The 21,681-nt window shown below is 43.4% G+C and overlaps 1 protein-coding gene across 1 annotated transcript; it reads left to right on the plus strand.

Annotated features, from left to right (window-relative positions):
- The first annotated feature begins 19,114 nt into the window (after positions 1-19,114).
- On the plus strand, positions 19,115-20,041 carry LOC105277133. The gene has a single exon (XM_011335300.1). The coding sequence runs from the start codon at positions 19,115-19,117 to the stop codon at positions 20,039-20,041; it is 927 nt and encodes a 308-aa protein (XP_011333602.1).
- Positions 20,042-21,681: the final 1,640 nt, after the last annotated feature.

Here is a 21,681-nt window from a genome sequence, read left to right on the forward strand (position 1 = left end):
GATACACTATATACATTGCTTCGCGCGCGGTACGCTTACGATGGCGTGTCGCGGGTTCGTGGTTCGACCGGGGCATGCGGTGTCGCGTAAATATACAAAGTACCGCGGGCGCAGTACGCGAGACTATCCACCACCCTCGGGTGGGAACGAGCACGTGGTGCTGCTTCAGCTCAGCCGCGATACGTATCGGCAGGCGTGTCAATCGAGATCTAGGGGCGGCCCTTAGATCCCCGTATTGATGGCCGTCCCCGTACGGCCGAGTCGCCTCGGCAGCGGCGAAGAACACTTCACCCCTATGCACGCGGGTCGGGACCGAGGAGCGGATTCTGCGGCGACAGGGTCGAGAAACCTCGACGGAGACGGAGAATCCTCCACCTCCGGTCCGTGTCGTCGCGGAGGCTAGGTGACTGCTCGGTTCCCGGTGCGCTCTCTTATCCGAGAAGGCTCGGCGGAGACGAGGAACACCTCACCTCTGTCTGAGATTGCACCGGTTGGCTAGCGCGGTTCTGTCCACGTGCGTGCGGGGCCGAGAGGAGTCTCGGCGGAGACGGAGAATACTCCACCCCCGTACCCGTCGGTGCACTTGCGGCTGGTTCCGAGTGTCAGGTGCGGTCGTCGTCGAGACCAACTCGGCAGAGACGGAGAATGCTCCACCTCGAGACGATGCCACTGCCCTCGGACTGTATGCGCTTCGGATCGTGAAACGGACACTGGCTCAAGAGCTCGCTTCGTCGTAGAACGGCGGAGCGGATCAGGATTCCAAGCTTTCGCTCGGAGCGGTGTCTGGAAATCAGAGTTTAGCGGAGATCGGATACGAACGTACGAACGAATGTTCGATGGCTCGACTGCCCTGGTTACGCTGTTCCGCGCTCTTTTATACGTTGGTTGTTTGCTCCACTCGGGGGATCGCGCCTGCGCACACCAGCGCTGGTTAAACGGTGCGGCTCGGAACGGGACCGGCGTGGTGTTTGCGCTTACCCCGTTGCCGGTGCGACAAACAACTCGCGCGTATGATAATATGTTTTTATGAGCGCAAGCGCTCATGTCCTCGCCCCAATGATGGCGGGCGGAATCCGACGGATGGTCGTCGGCGAGGTGATTGTCCGGCGGATGGTCGGCCGGTTGTCGGAACGATCGCCCTCAAAAGGGCGTATCGTTACAACTTTCTACGAATTTTGGATCTACATGAAGAATTGTATTTTCTTTTAAATTAACAATTAAAATATACCAATGTGATTTATGTAAATAGGGTAATAACATTACGTCACTAATAGGATTTGTTATATTATACATACGCCATTGCGCATTTTTAACCTTTTTATAGTTATCTCCTATCATATAGTATGTATAATTTGTAGGAACATATATAAAATTATGTGAGACACTATTTAATAAAGTGATTATATAACAATCAATAATTTTGCCATCAATCCAATTTTGGTCCTTTAAAGTATGAAATTCTTCTTCAATAAGATTATATGTATCAAATCCTGTTACTGGCGCATTTGTTATAGATCCATATTGTCCAATTGTGAATGTCGGATCTGGAGATTGCAAGTAATATTCGACATCGAGAAATAATCCATTATTAAGAGCATTGGTATGAGTAGAACTTTCACTTAAGTTCAATTCCGATAGATTTAGTGTACTTGTATTTCTATTAGAAATAGGCGTACTTGTATTTAGCTTGTACTTTTTAGCTATGCGTCCTAATGAGCGTCCTTCAAAATGACTGTACAAAGGTTTCCGTTTTCTTTGCCACGCTTCTTCTACTAATATGTCATTTATGTAACGATGTTGAGTATTACGTTTCTTGTGTTTCAACGGAATGTTCAATCTTAATTCTGCGCATAATTGTCTCGTATTATCTTTCATTTTTTTTTTAGGAAACGTCCAACTTTTAAGTTTACTTCGCCATTTAAAACATATTTTTAACAATGTTAAAGTAACCTTTGATATTTGCGTTGCTTAATCGAATAGTATCTGGTGCAACCTGTTTCAATAGTAACGCTGACCACATGGGAGCAAAAGGCATATAATGGTTTGTGATATAATCTGCAATTTCTGGGGAATAATATTTATTATCATTTATGTTATTATTATCTATATTATTTTTTAATTGATGCAATTTGGCCGTATATCTTTTATAGAATGGCGAATCAATGAAAATTCTACCTTCTAGTTTATAATTCTCGTTTAAAAGGTCTGCGTTACTTTCAAAATCAGAATTTATCTCGCTTAAATCATTACCGCATTTATATTTGGACGTATGAAATTTGTTAATGTCAATAATAGTGTCATTAGCCTCTTTGGAACAAGATGTCAATAATATAGTCATAAATTTCTCGTAACAATAATCTAAATCATCTAAAGTTTTGCAGTGAATCAATATACCCATACATTCTAATATAAGATTTTTATTTTTGGAAAATTTATTATGTATAGTGGTCGAAATGCGTTTTTGGAAATGTGCACAATAGCTATGTACACAGTTGGAAAATTGGCTAGACTTCCGTATGTGATCCACCTCCGATTTTGACGAATTTTTACAGACATGTAGTACATACTATATGAAGTCTATGACACAAGTGCGAATGTGCGGAAACGTGTAGTTTCTGAGGTATTCAAATTTTTATTATTGTCTTAAATGTAGGATTGGTAAATCTACCGATTAGCGTACCCTCCTCCTATCACCTTGTCCTTGACATATATTATAGAGGTCACCCTCCTGAGTGACCTTCAAAAGGTTTTAGCCGTCGGTCGTTGTTTACTAAAAAGTTATTAACAAAAGAAGTTTAATGATTTTGCACGAATTTTCAGCCGTCCACGACAAGCAAAAGGTTATATTTTCCGAAACTGGAGCCCCGGACACATACGCTCGGTTTCAGCCCGCTTCGCGGGAGGGCGGGGGGCAGGGGCTTCGCCACCCCCCCCCCCGCCAGAACCAGTGTAACAAATTTCACACAGATTTTGATCACTTGGTACACGGCACGGATGTCGGCGGGGGGAGGGGCAAAGCCCCTCCCTCCCCGCCCTCCCGCGAAGCGGGCTGAAAACCGAGCGTATATGTCCGGGGCTCCAATTTCAGAAAATATAACCGGTAATTATACACATAAGAAGACATAAGTTTCGAAAATATAGTAGTTATTTTGAATATGAACGAACAAAATTTATTTAAAGCAGTGAATCATTAATATATAGAATAGTTTGTTTATAAATACAAAGTATTCTTTATTTTAACCAAAAGCACAAAACAGGTAAATACAAATTATTTTCTGCTTTAAGATGAGTAAAAAAAATTATTTTATTTAACACATATTCTTCATAAATATTCTGAAACTATATATTAATATATACATTTACATATAAAGAATTAATTAAGACACTAGGTATATAATAACTAGAGGTACTTTATTTTTTAATGTAATGTATTAAAATATATAAAATTTTATATTATATAAATATTAAAGTATATAAAATTTTTCAGACAATACCAATTAAATCGTTAACTTAAATTGTATTTTAGCTTAAAAACAAAAATACAATGTAACAAAAATTTGAAAACAAAATAAAATGCTTTTACTTTAATTATATTAACTGTAACTGTAATTGCAACATTGAAAGAATCACTTAACTTAAACAATTATGCATTTTAAATAATATCTTAATAATATAATGATGAGAATATAAAAAGATATTATTTATAAATAAAGAGATAAAGGGAATATAAAAGAAAAACAGTTTTTTAACTTATGCATTAGTGCGGAAAACCTGAAAAGAGCTTATTTGACAAATAGTTTTATATATTATATAAAACTATCTAAAAAAAAACGAATTTTATCAAAATTACCAATAAATTACCATTTTACCGTAATTTTACCGTCAGTAATTGTCATTTTAAATCTGACCGTAATTTTGCATCTCTACTAAGATTATAAAAACAGTAATTGCATATTGCTAAAGAAGAATTAGTTTTATATTATTATATAGTATTATATACTTATATTATATATTATTATTATTATTATCATTTTCATATAGTTCTAAAACCATCTATAAAAATTTTACTAACAGATCCTTTGTAATGGTTCATTTCAACATTTCAAAAATGTTGAACAAATTTTTTACAAGTACATAGGTTATTCCAAAACCACCAATAGAAAATTTTAATGATTCTATATTTTAAAAGAAACATTGTAACATAAAAATGTCGAAGCCACAGCAGAGAAACTTTAATCGTTTCTTTACTATGACTTAGACATTTTTATATTTGTTCGGAATTGCATTTAATGAGATTGCAGTAACTGAGGAATAGATAATTGGAATCGCGATTACGGGTGATGTTTGTCTCATAGAAGCACTCTAGAAGTTTCGAGAGTCGTGATCGAGAAGGCAAATCGGGACAAATATTTTCTTTCCGAGCTGTTTGTCACGCAAAAATCGAGACAAACATCAACCGCGATCCGACCGTTCATCCGCGAACTTTCTCAGGAGACATGCGCGAGGCGATAACGTCAGGCGGCGACTGCCAATTGCTCGGCCAGCGTCTCGCTCCGCGCATGTCTCTTATCATCGGGCTGCGTGAGGCCCAGCCATGTGCCAATCATGTGCGGCACGCGGGGGTCACCCCCAAGACTTTGAAATCTATTGGGCCTAGCCAAAATTCACGGGCTCTACAAATAGAGCTCCCAGCGATCCGCAGACTCACTTCACAGTCAGTCTGCAAAGTATCCAAAGTATTCTCGCAATCAATTAGCTGCAAAGTCTGTCGCTTTCAGTGAGTGCAATTTCCGTCGCTCGCGGAATCGTTACGGTGATAAATTCCGTCGCTTGCGGAATCGCCACGTTTGATACTTTCCGTCGCTCGCGGAATTAAACCGGCGTATTGAACTTGTATATAGTGTACATAATTTATTTCAAATTATATATAACTTTGTGCCGTTACACCAGACGCGTTTCTTCTTTTGTGTGTTCGTGGATGTGCTATCCATCCCGTAATACCTCGCGTCCGCAACAATATTACAATGTTTTTTTTTAATTAAAATATTCTATAGAATATTTTAATTAAAAATTCTATAGAATCATTAAAATTTTCTATTAGTGGTTTTGGAATAACCTATGTACGTATAAAAAATTTTTTCAACATTTTTGAAATGTTAAACTACATAAAAATAACATTTTTATATAGTTACTATTTAACATAAGTAACATGTTAAATTAACATTATTTTGTCGTTAAATTACAAAACTTTAACAAAAAAATAGTGTAAATTTGACATCGTCTTTTAATTAAAAGTTTGAATTATTACATCTCTAATATGTAAAACTAACTTTTTTTTCGACTTATTTTATCATTAAAAATATATAGATTTTACACAAAATTTATTTCAAATTACTTCGCAGTTTGCATTCATTTTGTGTTAAAATATTAACATAATATTAGTGTCACCATTTAACATATCCATATTATGTTAAATTAACACAAAAATTTATGTGGACCGTTTGGAACATGTGATATCTGTTAAATTTAACACAAATTTTTCAACTGTGTACAATAATTAAGTTGGAACGTATCTTTTCTTTTTTGTTAAGAGTAGTGTAAACTTCTTCTAAATATTTTGATACTGATATGTTATTCCATTCATTCATTATTGAATTTATCAATGCCCAACTCCAGTCAACAACTATAATTGAGAATAATGGCCAAGCAAAACGTTTGATACGTAAAAAATGACGGAAGGTCTTTAAAAATATACTTATGGCAATAGTGTCATGTACTGCGGTAATCATTTCAGCTATGGGAAGTGTAGTACCGTTTTTATTAACTACGATTGAATAATATAGAATACGTTTGCATTTTATATCTTTTGGTTTGCGAACTACAGTTCCAGTAGCATCAAAATGAACTATAATATCATTCTTATCCAATATATTAATTTGTTCCTCTGTATACATATATATGTGAAATGGCAAACCTGTATTTTGTATGTAGGGATCAGTAGACTGCTGTTCTATAATATATTGCTGAAATAAATCAGATAGACCATATGAATAAAGATTCAAGTCATTTTTATTATTTTCTTCAGATTTTGCTTTCTGATATGTACTAAGCATACGTAAATCTTGAAAATATCCATCCTGAGCAAGTTCATGATCTACATTTTTTAATGTATCTAATTGCAACATTCGAGGAGGCATATGACGCATTTTTGACTTGGCTTCTTCTCGCGCTTTACCTCTTAAGGTACAAAATATAGGTTGACCTTCGTGTATTATTTCAGTGCATCTTATACTTGAAATAAATATATCAATAATGGCATTACTTATATCCGCAATATCAAATTTAAATTGTTGTACATGACTGTTGTATCTGCATTTTGCATATGTCACTAAACAGTTTGTATTATATCGTATTCCACCATAAAACTGTAATGGACACGGAAAATGTAATGTATGAACCATTTCATGCTGTATTTGTTCCCGTATTTAATTTTTATCTGGAATGTCATGTTCATCAAAAATAACATTTCGTTGAATATAAAATCGTCCTTGTAAAACACCAAATTTCTTTTGAGTTGATGATTTAGATTTTTGTTGATTATATTTTATGGAACTGTCACTATCGCTAAATTTTATAAAACTGTCACTGTCGCTGTCACTATTGCTGGGTGTATAATTAGTATCAGTTGCAGAATCTGTTGCAATTTTATCTTTTTTCATTACAATTGAAATGTTATTGCCGTTGTCAAAATGTAATTTACGTATCTGTCCTAATGAATGTCGTTGTGGCGTAGCGGAAATACATGTATTATCAACAATATCGTGTAACGTAGCGTTAGAATTTTCTATATTAACTTCCTCATTTGTTAAAGACGAAGAGTGTGTAATGTGCAAGACATCGTTTCCATCCTCCGTAGATATAGATTGCGTCTTCTTCGTGTTGGTTGTAATGCCACATCGAGGTTGTAATATATTTTGTACAATTTCTCGTATGTTTTGTTGGTTATCCTTCCAGATTTTGTTATAGATCATAAATTTCTTATTGTCAAATCTTCTTTTCTGTTTTTGAAATATCTGTAGAACATAAGTAATATAAATAATAGCAATAATTAAGTTATTCAAATGTGAAATTTTCCAAAAATATTTTTATAAAACTAAGAAAATATTTATAACAATGTACTGATTAAAAATGTCTTAAAATAAACACTACATTAATAAATAAGATGTTCTATTTATCTTTTAATCCATTTAGTCCTAAAACTTCTTTGCTATATTTTAGTTATAACTCTTTACATATTTTCTGTTACATATATTTAACTCGAAAACTCTTGTATTGATTGAAAGTATTTTTGACAAGAATAAATCAATTCCATCTTCGTCAAAGAATTTATAATTCTAAGACTATTTAATAATGCAGACATTATTCACAATTCCTTGCAGCTCAGTATCTGTATTCACATTTCTTGCAATTAGGGATGCCTATATTAAACCTTTAACTTTGTGAAAAACTGCTTCTTCTGTAATTTTATAATTCATTATAATATACGTTGTATCATAATATGTATGGTGTGTCCTATCTACTATATCTATGTACTATATCTATGTACTATATAAGTGGTGAATGATTTTTTTTAACACCTTATGTTATATATATGTATGTATGTATAAGGGAGATCGAGAGAGAAGAGAGAAAAATGAAAGGGATATAAAAAAAAGAAAGGCATATATTTATATGTATATACACACCACACACACACACACAAAAGATCTTACTTCTGTCTCAATCAATTATCTAGTCTAGAAATTACGGACTTTTGGAAAAATATATTTCAGATAAAAGTTGTACGTTCTTTCTGAAGGGAAACAAATAATGGTAAAATTAAGCGCTTTGTTTTGTATTTCTGCTACTATAATAAAATATAATATTTATAAGCAAATACTTACTAATTCGCAAAACGATCCCTTGCCACGTGAATCAAAATTGACATCTTTTATGTCATTTGCCAATTCACAAATTATTTCTGCCAATTGTTTTATTTCTATTGCCGTGATATTCTCCATTGCACTGCTTTATATATATATATATATATATATATATGTATATGTATATGTATATAATATGACAATAAGAATTGCAATTTGCACAAAGCAAGCAAGCGTAACTGCAAATGAGCAATAAACACCACTCGTTACGACGAGCGACAAGACAGAAGTGTCTTGCTCGGAGTTACTGAGGAGGTAAATTCTATTATTTCATTCGTCATATAACGATACACCTCGAAAAACGCGGCGCGATTATTCGATGCGCGTTTATTTGGCACGCGCAGCGCGAGACCACCTCGTGTAACAAAATTAAAGGTTTAATATACAGGGTGTCTCACATCCCGTACAAGTCCTTAATGGTAAATTTTGTAATTCATTAATTTGGAGACAAAAATCGTAATACCAAACTGTCGAGGCTGCTATAGTTTTTAAGATAGTTATTCCATGACAGTACCGTTCAAAAGTTTACTACAGACAAAAACGAGCATTTAATTATTACAATTGAAGTAAGCGGCATCTCTGACGTAGACTGCGCGGTCCCTATCTCTCCCGTAGTAAGAAATGTACAAAATAGTCTATATATTCTACGTCTATGATCTCTGATGCTACACACTTGCCTACTAACAATAAGTAATTCTACAAATTATTGTTTTTCAGCTTTAACTGTTTATATCGTCGAATTGGAACGGTCAATAAGTTTAATTTTTTTTTAGTTATTCGTTTCATCTTACTTTACAACATATTTGTTTTTCATATCACTCGCCGTTTGGTTAAAAAAAAATAAAACGTGCCATTAATATGCGTTTGCAAATGCAAATATTAATGTTTTAACACGTAATAATACATGTAAATGATATTTTAAGTGTAATAACATTACATGTATTATATTTTTGCAATAATAATATGTTTTACGTATATATAATATTTTTACATGTAATATTACATTAAACTTTGACATTATTTTTAGGATTTTGAGACGGTAAATTTCAATTTAATTGGGTTTATTTTGTGGGTCTTAATGCAAAGAATAAATTGTCAAAATTTGAAGAAATTCTCACACAATTAATTTTATGGAATAACTACCTTAAAAGAGAAAGGTTGAAAAATTACCAATTATCTTACTACAACTTCGCGCGCTCAGGGACATCGCATATGAAAAGAGCTCTTCCACTTCTCTCAACTCGATAGAAACAATAACACTCCAAATTATTATTTACTTTATTTCTTTACATTGTTATTTTATTTACTTTATTTCTGTACGCTGTTCGTAAGACCGACGAATATCGGGATGATAATAGTTTCTAAATTGTTATACGCAAAAACGCGATATATATGCTTGCTTGCTTTGCTGCAATAAATTGCAATTCTTAATACCATATTAAAAAACAGTGTTGCGGAATCGATCCGCGATCGGCGAGATGACGTCACCTATCGGGCGCGATCGCTGCGCGGCGTCTTACCGCGCCCTCGGTCGGGCTACTTGGTCTTCACGCACGTCGTCTCACTCTGTTCGTAACACCGGCCATGGGCTAACCACGGAAGTGCGCGCTCGACATTTAGGCTAGTAAAAGTACAGTTTTCTCATTGTGTACGGCTCAGTTGTGCTCAGTGCAATTATCGGACGTCTCGAACCTTTGTGACGACTCATACGCAACGCTTGACGAGTCAATAACACCAGTAGAGCCCGTGTGCGTCTCAGGTGGCCACGTGCGGTGCACGTGTGCCACGATCTCGATGCTTCTCGAACGTTCGAGGGCATTCGGCAAAATCTCTGGACATATCATCCGACGTGAAGTGCCACGTGAACCGCGTTGCGACTCGTGTGTCAACCTCGCGTCATTGTAAATAGTGTACATGTTTGGATTTTACATTAAAGACGAACTCATAAATTACACGCGCTGCGAGTTATTCCTTTGTGTGCCCGTTGTGACGTCCCACTCACCGCGAACCTACCAGCCGACTCGCGTGTTCTCAAACAAACAGTGAACTGAGAATATCACGTCAATAAAAATAAAACAATTGGTTGATATAATTTGTGAATTGGCAAATGATATAAAAGATGTCAATTTCAATTCACGTGGAAAGGGATTGTTTTACGAATTAGTAAGTATTTATTTAGGTACAGTATAGATAGGACACACCATACATATTATGATACAATGTATATTATAATGAATTATAAGATTACAGAAGAAGCAGTTTTTCACAAAGTTAAAGGTTTAATATAGGCATCCCTAATTGCAAGAAATGTGAATACAGATACTGAGCTGCAAGGAATTGTGAATAATGTCTGCATTATTAAATAGTCTTAGAATTATAAATTCTTTGACGAAGATGGAATTGATTTATTCTTGTCAAAAATACTTTCAATCAATACAAGAGTTTTCGAGTTAAATATATGTAACAGAAAATATGTAAAGAGTTATAACTAAAATATAGCAAAGAAGTTTTAGGACTAAATGGATTAAAAGATAAATAGAACATCTTATTTATTAATGTGGTGTTTATTTTAAGAAATTTTTTTATCAGTACATTGTTATAAATATTTTCTTAGTTTTATAAAAATATTTTTGGATAATTTCACATTTGGATAATTTAATTATGGTAAAAACTCCTGTTTAGGGGATCCACCTCCGATGACCTTGACATATGTTGTCAAGGTCAGTGTCCTGAGTGACCTTCAGGTTTCAGTCGTCGCTCGTTGTTTACTAAAAAGTTATTAACAAAAGAAGTTTAATGATTTTGCACGAATTTCAGCCGTCCACGACAAGGAAAAGGTTATATTTTCCGAAACTGGAGCCACGGACACATACGCTCGGTTTCAGCCCGCTTCGCGGGAGGGCGGGGGGCAGGGGCTTCGCTTCCCCCCACCAGAACCAGTGTAACAGATTTTACCGTACAGATTTTGATCACCTGGTACACGGCACAGATTCCGGCAGGGGGGGGCAAAGCCCCTGTCCCCGCCCTCCCGCAAAGCGGGCTGAAAACGAGCATATGTGCCTGAGGCTCCAGTTTCGGAAAATATAACCTAACCAGGTTAGGTTACACGATTTGAGTACGGATGACCAAATCTAGCAACGCGATTGGTTATTCCCTGTTCCTGTTGCCTGTTGCCTACCATTGTGTCTCCGGCCTTATACTTAAATATCCACCATACACCTGAGCATACTGTTTTGTTTTTGTTTCTTCGACCGTGACCTCATCACCGTGACCGTGATCACATAGGTAGTATGTCATACACTTCGATACACTTTGAAACAGTTAAATACAAAGTATTCTCTGCTTTAACCTTTTTTTTTAGGAGGAGAAACCCGTCATGGGCCCCCTTGCTCCCCTCGGGCGGGGTGCGAGGGGAGTGTAAGACTCTTACTCACTAAACCTACCTCCGTCTACCAGCCCTGGTGTTTATAGGGGAAGCCCGGAACCGCTCGGATTCCTCTGGCTTTCCCCCACCAAGTGTACGGCCTCACGCGCTGCGGGAGCGCGTGCCCGCTAATGCGGGCCCGTCCCATCCCATGGAGCGTGGCAGACCACCACTCCACGGGGACCCCCCCATCATAGAGGGGCTTTTTAGGGCGAGGGCTGTTTATCCCAAAACAGCTCTCGCCCCATCCATCCCACCCGTTCTCGGTAGGGGTCACGACATCTAAGGACATCGTGACGGGGGTGGCCTGGGCAAGTACCCCGCCGGCCAACCCCCGGGTGCCCGGGCAAATACCCCGACGACACCCAGCCCCCACCGAGGACTCGTCGCGTGCACGACATTGCCGGTGCAATGCCGTGTTGAATCGGGCGAGTGAACGACAGACCCGGGCAAGTGCCCCGCCGGCCCGTCGTGGGGACGGTCTGTGTACCACACAGACCGTACCCCCAGAGTACTTTGATAAAGGTACCCTGTCACCCGCCCGATTCCCCACCGCGATCGCAGACTCAGCCGGTACTGGGCCTGCCCCGCCTCCTATCTCGGGGCCGCGTATGAGGTGCATGACTTGCATCCCGCGGCCTCCACACCCACTCGCTGACATCCGTTACAGGGAAGGGGGGTCTAACGAAGACCCCCCCGGCAGGGTCACCTGGGCCTAGCACGTCCAGGCCCTCGTCCTCTCCCTCCACCACGTCGTCGCCGAAAGGGTTCCTCCGCCTCCGCCTCTCGGACCCGTTCGGCCGCCTCCTTTTGCGAGATAACTTCCTCGCAGAAGGAAGCAAAGGCTCTCCAGGATCTCTCACTCCCGACGATCGCGCGTACGACCGTCGGGAGGGAGAGGTCCTCTCCAACCGTATTGGCCAGGACACGGCGCTCCTCTGCCCATGTTGGGCACTCCTCCAGTGTATGTTGCGCCGTGTCCCGGTCCGCGCCGCAATGGTGGCAGCGTGATTCTTGCTCGCGCCCTATTCGACTCAGGTACTCTCCGAAACATCCATGTCCGGTGAGCACCTGAGCCATGCGGAACGTCACTCCGCCCCATCCCCTGTCCAACCACTCCGCCAGACAGGGGTGGACGGCCTCGGCAACCCTCCGGCCCGACTGGACTGTCGAGTCGGCGAGTTGGCGCTGCCAAACTAGCAGCGCCTGTTGCCGTGCTTGTCGCCCGAGGATCTTTTTGGCCCTGGCCGTTAACCTGCCACGCCCGCTCGTACGCGTCTGCGTACGCGGGCGCGAGCAGGGAAAACGGGGGGGTGCCGGCCAAGGCCGTCGCCGCCCTGTGGGAGACGGTCCGGTACAGGCGGGCTACGCTGGCGGTCACCCTTCTTTTGAAGTACCGGACGGCTTTATCCGCCCGGCTGGTGGCCGCCAAATCGCCCGCCTACACGGGTGCCCCATAAAGGGCCACCGAACGGACCGCTCCCGCATACAGGCGGCGAGCCTTCACATTTGGGCCCCCAGGTTGGGCACACGCGACTGACCGCCATGACCAGACGCTCCAACCGGGGGGCCAATCCCACAAAGTGATCCTCGAACGACCAGCGGCCGTCCAACGTGAGGCCCAAGTACTTCAACGTGGGCCCTACTGGGACAGGGACGTTCCCCACCATGAGTTGGGCCGGAGGCGGCGCACCGCGGAGGCCGTCATGGAAAAAGACGGCCTCCGACTTGTGCGGCGACACCTCCAGGCCCAGGGCGCGAATGGCACGGACCACGCATGCCACCGCCATCTTCGCTTTGCGCAGCGCTTCCCTCCATCCTGGGCCCCCGGCCACCACTAATGTGTCATCGGCGTAACACACCAGGTGGCAGCCTGGGGGCAGGGCAACCCGTAGGACTCTGTCGAACGCGAGGTTCCAAAGTAGGGGTCCTAACACCGACCCCTGAGGAACCCCTCGCGACAGGCGCCTTCCGCGTAATTCACCGTACCGGCCGGTGTACTCCATTTTTCGGTCCCGGAAATAGTCCAGGACCGTGTCGACCAGATAGGCAGGGAGGCGATGGTAACGCATTCCCTCCACCACGGCCGACCACGGGAGGGAGTTGAAGGCATTGGCTATGTCAATGCCTACAACCACTGCAACTCCCTCCCCGGCCGCGGTTACGGCCTCCGTGAGCGACCGGACGCGTTTTATCGCGTCGACGGTCGAACGACCCTCACGGAAGCCATACTGCCCATCACCGAGTCCCGGACCATTCCGGGACATGTGCTGAACGATGCGGGAAGCCACCACTCTCTCAAACTCTTTCCCGCCTCGTCCAGCAGACACACCGGCCGGTACACGGAAGGATCGTCCGCGGGCTTGCCCTTCCCTTTCGGGATGAGGGCAAGCCTTGCCCTCTTCCAGGATGGAGGGAATCTCTTCCTCCGAAGACAGCTCGTAAAGAGCTCTAACATGTGCGGGGACAGGACCTCAAGGGCCTGGTCCCAAGCCTTGCCGGGGATCCCGTCGGGGCCGGGGGCTTTATTGCCCCGCAGCCCCTTACGGGCCTCAGCCAACTCCTCTGGAGTGACCCCCGGGACCTCTGCCTCGTTGTCTCGAGGTAGATCCTCGGCAAGGGGGGACGCCCTCTCCCGTCAGGAAGAGCGCGTTTATAATTCCCTCCCTCACCCGGGGGGGTACGTGATTCCGTGATTGGGGGCGCCCACGGGCGGAGCTTGCCCATAACAAGCTTATAGGGGCGCCCCCACGGATCCTCGTCTATACCCCGGAGGAGTTCATCCCAGGCCCTATCTTTGGTCCAGCTGATCGCTCGTCTCAGGGAGTCCCTGGCTGTACTGTACTCCCCGTAGGCGGCGTCGATCCTCGTGGCAATCCGAAACCGGCGGGCACGCAGGAGCGCCGGAGTTCGGCGATCTCCCGGTCCCACCAGTATGCTGCCCGCCGGCCACAAGGCCCCCTGGCTCGGGGCATGGACGCGTCACACGCATCCGTGACTATGTCCCGGATCCAGGTGGCATCCTCCTCAACATCTTCGGCCGGATGTCTGTCCGGCCAAGTCGCCGCGAGGAGTCTAGCGATCAGCGAGTCCCCGCACATGTCCTTCACCTTCCAACGCCGTGGTCGACCGCCCCCGACCGGGCGGCGAGGGGGTGGACCATCTCGCAAGGGCGGAGCCAGGGCCATGGAGATGTAGACATGTCTCCAGGCCCGACTCCACCCTCCACCCCGACACTCTGCGTGCAGCAGCAGGGTTGGCCAGAGTCAAGTCAACTATTGACTCCCCCTGCCACCGCACGCAGGTGCTCTCTAAGCCCATGTTCAAGACACTCAGGCTCAGAGTCGCCGCCCAATCGAAAAGGGTCTCGCCCTTGGCGTCCAACCGCGGGGAACCCCAGACGCGAGACTTTGCGTTGAAGTCCCCCGCTATCAGAATTGGGCGGGGAAGGCATCGTCGGATGCAATCCCCAACCCGCGCCAAAAAGTCTTCAAACTCGGCGAGACCCAATGCCGGGGACGCGTAACAGTCGACCACGGCGACATCTCCCCACTCGACCGCCACGAACCCCCCCCCAGACTCAAGCAGAGTCATTGGAGGGGAGCCCGCGGCGAGACACCACGTGATCGCAACAGAGCCACGCCTGTCGGCGACCCAATGTGGGTGGCCGGCGGGCACGCGATGTAGCTCCGCCAGGCTTTGGACATACAAGTCCTGGGCCCGGCGGGCGTGGTTTAGGTTGGTCTGGCGGAGGCGTAGGGCCATTACGAATCGTCCATTACGACCTCCTTCAGGTCAACCCTCTCGGCTGCCGGGGCATTGAATGCCCCGGCTGTTAATCCCTCGGTGGGGGGAGAAGGCGTCCCCTCCTCCTCCATCTTCCTCTCCGAGGACCCCGCTGCCGGGGGGGCCAAATCCCCGGCAACCTCCGGGTCTTTCTCCGAAGGCTCAGCGGTCGGGGGAGGCACCCCCTTCCGCCGATGAGCTACCTACTGGGGAGGTGGACGAAAGTCCCTTCCCCTCCGCCGCCGTTGACACACAGTCAGTACGGATACGTTTGGGCGGTCGCAGCTCTTTGGGGGCCTCTATAGGATTCTCCCCCGCAGCGACCGCCCCCTCCACCACTTCCATGGGGGATGGAGGCCGCGCGGGGGTGGTAGGGGCGATCAACGCCCCCGTCTCCGCCACCGCGGCCCTTCCACCCCTCTTCCTACGCCCGCCCTTTCCGCAGGCGCACGCCGCCCCACCGAGATGATGCCCGGCGGTCTCCCCAGGTCCGCGCATAGCAGGCAACGGGGGGTCGCCGCGGTGCAATCGCGGGCGCGGTGGCCGGCGATGCCACATCGGTAACACCGGTCACCGCGGTCCTCCTTGTTGGGGCAACGCTGCTTGACGTGCCCCACCTCCAGGCACTTGAAGCACTGGAGGGGGCGTGGCTCAAGGAGCGCCACCCCCACCCTCGTCCAACCAATCTGGATCCGGGCCTGCTTCGCGACCTGTAGTGCCGCGACAGCAGGACACCGGACCCACACCCTGCCCATGCCGTCCGGGCCCTTTTTTATAGGGCCCGTCTCGACGGCCTCTGGGCGCGGACCGTCAACTCGGCCCTCTTAGTGGGGCGGACCACCGTCACCCTCTCGCCCGCCAGGACTCCCCGGATCTTTTCCGCCAGACGATCCGTCTTGGCGTGGGAGTCTGGGCTGGGCACCTCCAGCAAGCGAGCCCCAGTAAGGGCCCGCTTCATCCTAACATGGGGGATTCCTAAATCCCCCAAGTTGATGGCCGCCTTGATGGCCACGATCGTCGCCGCGTACTGCTCCTCAGGGCAGTTGAGGGCAATCGCGGCAGACGAGGGCGGCTTTACCACCCGTGGTGCGGCTTTCGGGGGAGTGGTGGGTTTACCTCCACCCCCTTTTTTCTTCCCCGTCTGAGTCCCTGGAGGCGGGGCTCTCTGCTTTAACCTAACTTAACCTAACCTAACCATCCCGTTTTTTATTTTGCACAGTACATGCGTGGATCAGTGTTTCGCCCCTCCCCCCGCCTTCCTGCGAAGCGGGCTAAAAACAAGCGTAGTACAGAAACGTATAATTCGTGTAAAATCATTAAACATTTTTTGTTTATAACTTTTTAATAAACAACAAGCGATGACTAAACCCTTCTGCAGATTACTCAGGAAGATGATCTTTGTAATATATGTCTAAGTCAAGTACTTGCTTCGCGTGGCAACTGAAAATTCGTGCAAAATCATTAAACTTCTTTTGTTAATAACTTTTTAATAAACAATGAGCGACGGTTAAAATCTTTTTTACATTACTCAGGAGGGTAACCTTGACAACATATATTAAGGTCAAGGTCATTGGAGCAGGCTCCCCTAAACAGGAGTTTTACCTTAATTATTACTATTATTTATTACTTATATTCTACAGATATTTAAAAACCAGAGAAAAGAAAATTTGACAATAAGATATTTATGATTTATAAGAAGATCTGGAATAATAATCAACAAAATATATACTTACATTTATCGTAAATATAAATATAACTATAATATAAATATAAATATAATATAATAATATAAATATAAATAAATATAAATATAAATATAAATAAATATAAATATAATAATATAAGCAATTGTGCAAAATATATTACAATCTCGATTCGGCGTTACAACCAACACGAAGAAGACCCAATATGTATTAAGGAAGATAATAAATTAATAATAATGGGAGCGATGTTTTGCATATTGTAGACTCTTTAATAAATGAGGAAGTTAATATAGAACATTCTAACGCTAAATTATATGTATAAATGGTAATACATGTATATCAGTTATGCCACAACGACATACATTACGAAAGATACGGAAATTATATTTTGATTATAACGATCTCGATAATAACATTTCAGTTATAATAAAAGGCGTTTTCCAGCAAAAGGACACTGTATCACACTGTTATACAAAAACATTTTATTGGCTACATGTTATCTAAATTATCTTCCAAGATAATGTATAGCCAATAAAACGTTTTTGTGTAACACAGTGTTTCTTGCTGGAAAATACCATGTAAAAAGATAAAATTGCAACAGATTCTGCACCTGATATTAATTACACATCCAACAACAGTGACAACAGTGACAGTTTTATACAGTTTAGCGATAGTGACAGTTCCATAAAATATAATCAACACATTCTAAATCGTCAACTCAAAAGAAATTTGGTGTTTTACAAGGACGATTTTATATTCAACGAAATGTTATTTTCGATATGACATTGGAAATAAAAATAAAATACAAGAACAAATACAGCATGGTTCATACATTAAATTTTCCGTGTCCATTATATTTATTACATTTTTATGACGGAATACGACATAATACAACCTGTTTAATGTTATATGCAAAATGCAGATACAACAGCCATGTACAACAATTTGAATTTGATATTTCGAATATAAGTAGTGCTATTATTAATATATTAAATTTTATTAATATATTTATTTTAAGAGTACAAGATGCACTAAAATAATAACTGAAGGTCGACCTATATTTCGTACCTCAAGAAAGCGCGAGAAAAAATCAAGTTAAAAATGCGTCATGCCTCCTCGAATGTTGCAACTAGATACATTCACAAATGTAGATTATGAACTTGCTCAGGACAGATATTTTCAAGATCTACGTATGCTGTAGTACATATCAGAAAGAAAAATGTGAATAAATAAAAGAAAATAATAATAACTAAGTAAATAAATAATAATAAATAAGTAAATAAATAAATAATAATAAATAATAATAAAATGAATAATAAAAATAAGAATAAATAATACAAGAAATTAATAAATCTGAAGAAAATAATAAAAATAAACTTGGTTCCTCGTTCATATGATCTATCTGATTAATTTCAACAATACATTATAGAACAGCAGTCTAATGATACCTACATCAAGAGACACGGTAGTGTCTCGCGCCAAGTATACGCGCAGCGAGACCGCATCGTGACTCTTTTACGCGAAGCGACGCTTTTGCAGACACTCAGATTATTAGATCTCAATAACCGCTGAACGGATCAACTTCTAAGTAGGCTCAATGGATAGCTTGGGGTCGAATTATATAATAAAAGTGTTTTTATTTTTCTTGTACGTGCCCTACGAGCGGAGATATAGCGATGCAAAGTCTGAAATTGGAAAATTTCATTTAAGAAACGTCGTCGTCGTCGTCATCGTCGTTCGTTCTTTTTCGTCGAGATGGCAGCAGCTCCGTTTATACCTGTGGCGACTAAACGGCAGTCCACACGGCAACCACATGGCAACGAGAGAGAGACAAATGACCAACCAATAAAAACGAGCGACCAATGGGATAGGAGGACGTAGGCCGTGGCAAGAGATGTTCGGCGTGGCAGGAGTCAGTTAGTTTCGAGCTCTACACCCGCGCACACGCGGGTTATGTATTTACGTTATTACGCAACATTAAAGTTTTTTTTTAGATTTATGTAAGTTTATCATTACGTACCCACACGTAATTGGTGACCCCGACGTGATCGGAAAGTGTACACGCGCCGTGGAAAAGGACTCACGCACCGGGCGCGATTTACGCAACCGTTTAGAGAACAAAGAGAATCCCGCGCAATTCGGACATTGATAACGACAGAAGGAATCCCGCGGACGGATATCGAAAAGTATTCGTGAGTGCGGGAAGCTTCGTGTGAACTATGGCTGTGCACCATTCACCAATACGCGGTACCGAGGCGGACGTGTCAACCGACCACCTAGCGAGTGGAGGTTCACCGCTCGTTGAAGCAGGAAGCGTACCTGCGCAAACACGATCGCTGAGATCGGCCGGCCGGTTGCAAGAAACATTTGTAGCCGAATTTCGCAACGTGCGACTTCCTACATTTTGGAAGAAACGCCCCGCTTTGTGGTTCATTCAATTGGAGAGCGAATTTACCGCATATCGCGTACATTCCGACGATATAAAGTTTAGTGCGATCATTCGACATCTCGACGAAGAGACGATGACCGCAGTGGCTGACGCTCTTGAATCGCCGCCTGCAAGTGACAAGTATACACACCTTAAGAGCGTTTTGATTGAGCGTTTTACGGATTCACAGGAGAAACAGCTGCGCAAGTTACTTTTAGGAATAGAACTAGGCGAGAAAAAACCCTCAGTCTTGTTACGTGAGATGAGGACATTGTCAGGCGCAAACGCTACGGACGGCCTGCTGCGCACATTATGGATACAACGCTTGCCAGAGAGAATCCAGGAACTTCTTACGATGTTCGACGAAGCCAGTTTGACCAAGTTAGCGGACTGCGCAGACAAGGCTTGGGAACACTCCACGCACTCGGTGGCAACCACGTTAAACGTAACGCCATCGGACAACGCATTGCAGACACTTACGCAGCAGGTACAAGAATTAATTAAATCAGTTACAGCATTGCAAACACGTGATCGCGACGAGAGCAGTAAATGGAAACTGTCACGTAGCCGACAACGTAGTACAAACCGTTCGAAGACTCCACAGAGGGGAGGCGAATGTTATTATCATCGGCGTTTCGGTAACAAAGCACGCAAGTGCGAACCGCTATGCAGTGCGCAACCGGCCATCGCAGACGCTGCTAATAAGGGAAACGAGTGATGCCACCGGCTGTGGGAGCGCTGAACGGTGGCGGAACACTTGACAAGCTCCTCGTAACAGATAAGAACTCAGGTATCGTATTCCTTATCGATACTGGGTCTGACGTTTCTTTGTTACCTCGCAGGCACCAACCTTTTGGAAGGCAACGTACGCTTTACCAGCTCTTTGCAGCAAACGGCACTATAATCCCCACGTATGGCGAGAAGGTGCTTCGTTTGGATCTTGGACTTAGACGTCCGTTTACTTGGTCGTTTTGCGTAGCCGAGGTCACACGACCAATTATTGGGGCTGATTTATTACAGTGTTACGGACTTATAGTGGACTTGCGAGATAAGCGCTTGATTGACAGCTTAACCAATTGTTCTACCGTAGGCGCAAGATGTAAATCAAGACAGACTGCTTTTTCCATTGTCGACCCGAGTTCAGAATATCACCAGTTGCTCAAGCTTTTTCCCGGGTTAACGAAGACCCCTCAGTCACGCGCTTCTCGAGCTCACAGGGTCTATCACTTTATAGTGACTAACGGACCACCGGTAGCGAGCCGACCAAGGAGATTGCCACCAGAAAAATTGCAAGTAGCAAAAGAAGCCTTTCAACATCTGGTCGAAGAAGGAATCTGTCGACCATCCAGTAGCCCGTGGGCAGCACCATTACATTTAGCCCCGAAGAAAGAAGGTACGTGGAGACCGTGCGGAGATTACAGGGACCTTAATAAGATAACGCGCCCTGACAAGTATCCAATCCCGCACGTGCACGATTTTTTTGGTGAGTTGCAAGGGAAAACAATTTTTTCTACTATAGATTTGGAAAAGGCATATTACCAAGTGCCTGTGAACCTGGAGGATATACCAAAAACAGCGGTGACAACGCCATTTGGACTTTTTGAATTTGTGGCTATGCCGTTTGGGTTGAAGAACGCCGCGCAAACCTTCCAAAGATTACTTAATCAGATCCTTTCAGGGTTGAATTTTTGTTTTGGCTACGTGGATGACATCATCGTTGCATCAAAGGACCACGATGAGCATAAGCGACATTTGCAACAAGTTTTTAGGCGGTTAGAGGACGCTGAAATTGTTATTAACATAGCAAAATGCGTTTTTGGACAATAAGTTGAGTTTTTGGATCATAACGTATCTAGTGCAGGCACGAAGCCGTTGTCGTACAAGGTCAAGGCGATTATAGACATATCCCGACCTACAACAATTTTAGAGCTGAGACGATTCCTCGACATGATAAATTATTATCAACGACACTTGAAGAACGCAGCCAAAACTCAAGTTGTGTTGAACGACTATTTGAAGGACAGTAAGAAGAATGATCGACGGCCGGTAGAGTGGACGACGCAAGCTATAAAGGCGTTTGATCAATGCAAAAAGGACCTGGCGGCGGCAACGTTACTGTCATACCCGATGAAAGCAGCACCCTTAACTCTTACCACTGACGCATCAGATTTTGCGATCGGTGCAGTTTTGGAACAAATGCTCATTGACAAGCCGCAACCCATTGCCTTTTTTTCAAAGAAGCTCAGCTCAGCCCAAACCAGGTACAGCGCGTACGATAGGGAGCTGTTAGCCATTTACGAGAGCATCAAGTATTTTAAATACCTTATAAAGGGCGTGAAGTAACCATACGTACGGATC

Source organism: Ooceraea biroi, chromosome 6, assembly GCF_003672135.1.
Source record: "Ooceraea biroi isolate clonal line C1 chromosome 6, Obir_v5.4, whole genome shotgun sequence".
NCBI lineage: Eukaryota > Metazoa > Arthropoda > Insecta > Hymenoptera > Formicidae > Ooceraea > Ooceraea biroi.

Excerpts from the sequence above, each read along its gene's own strand:
- LOC105277133 (XM_011335300.1), top strand. The coding sequence starts at position 19,115 with ATGGCTGTGCACCATTCACCAATACGCGGTACCGAGGCGGACGTGTCA.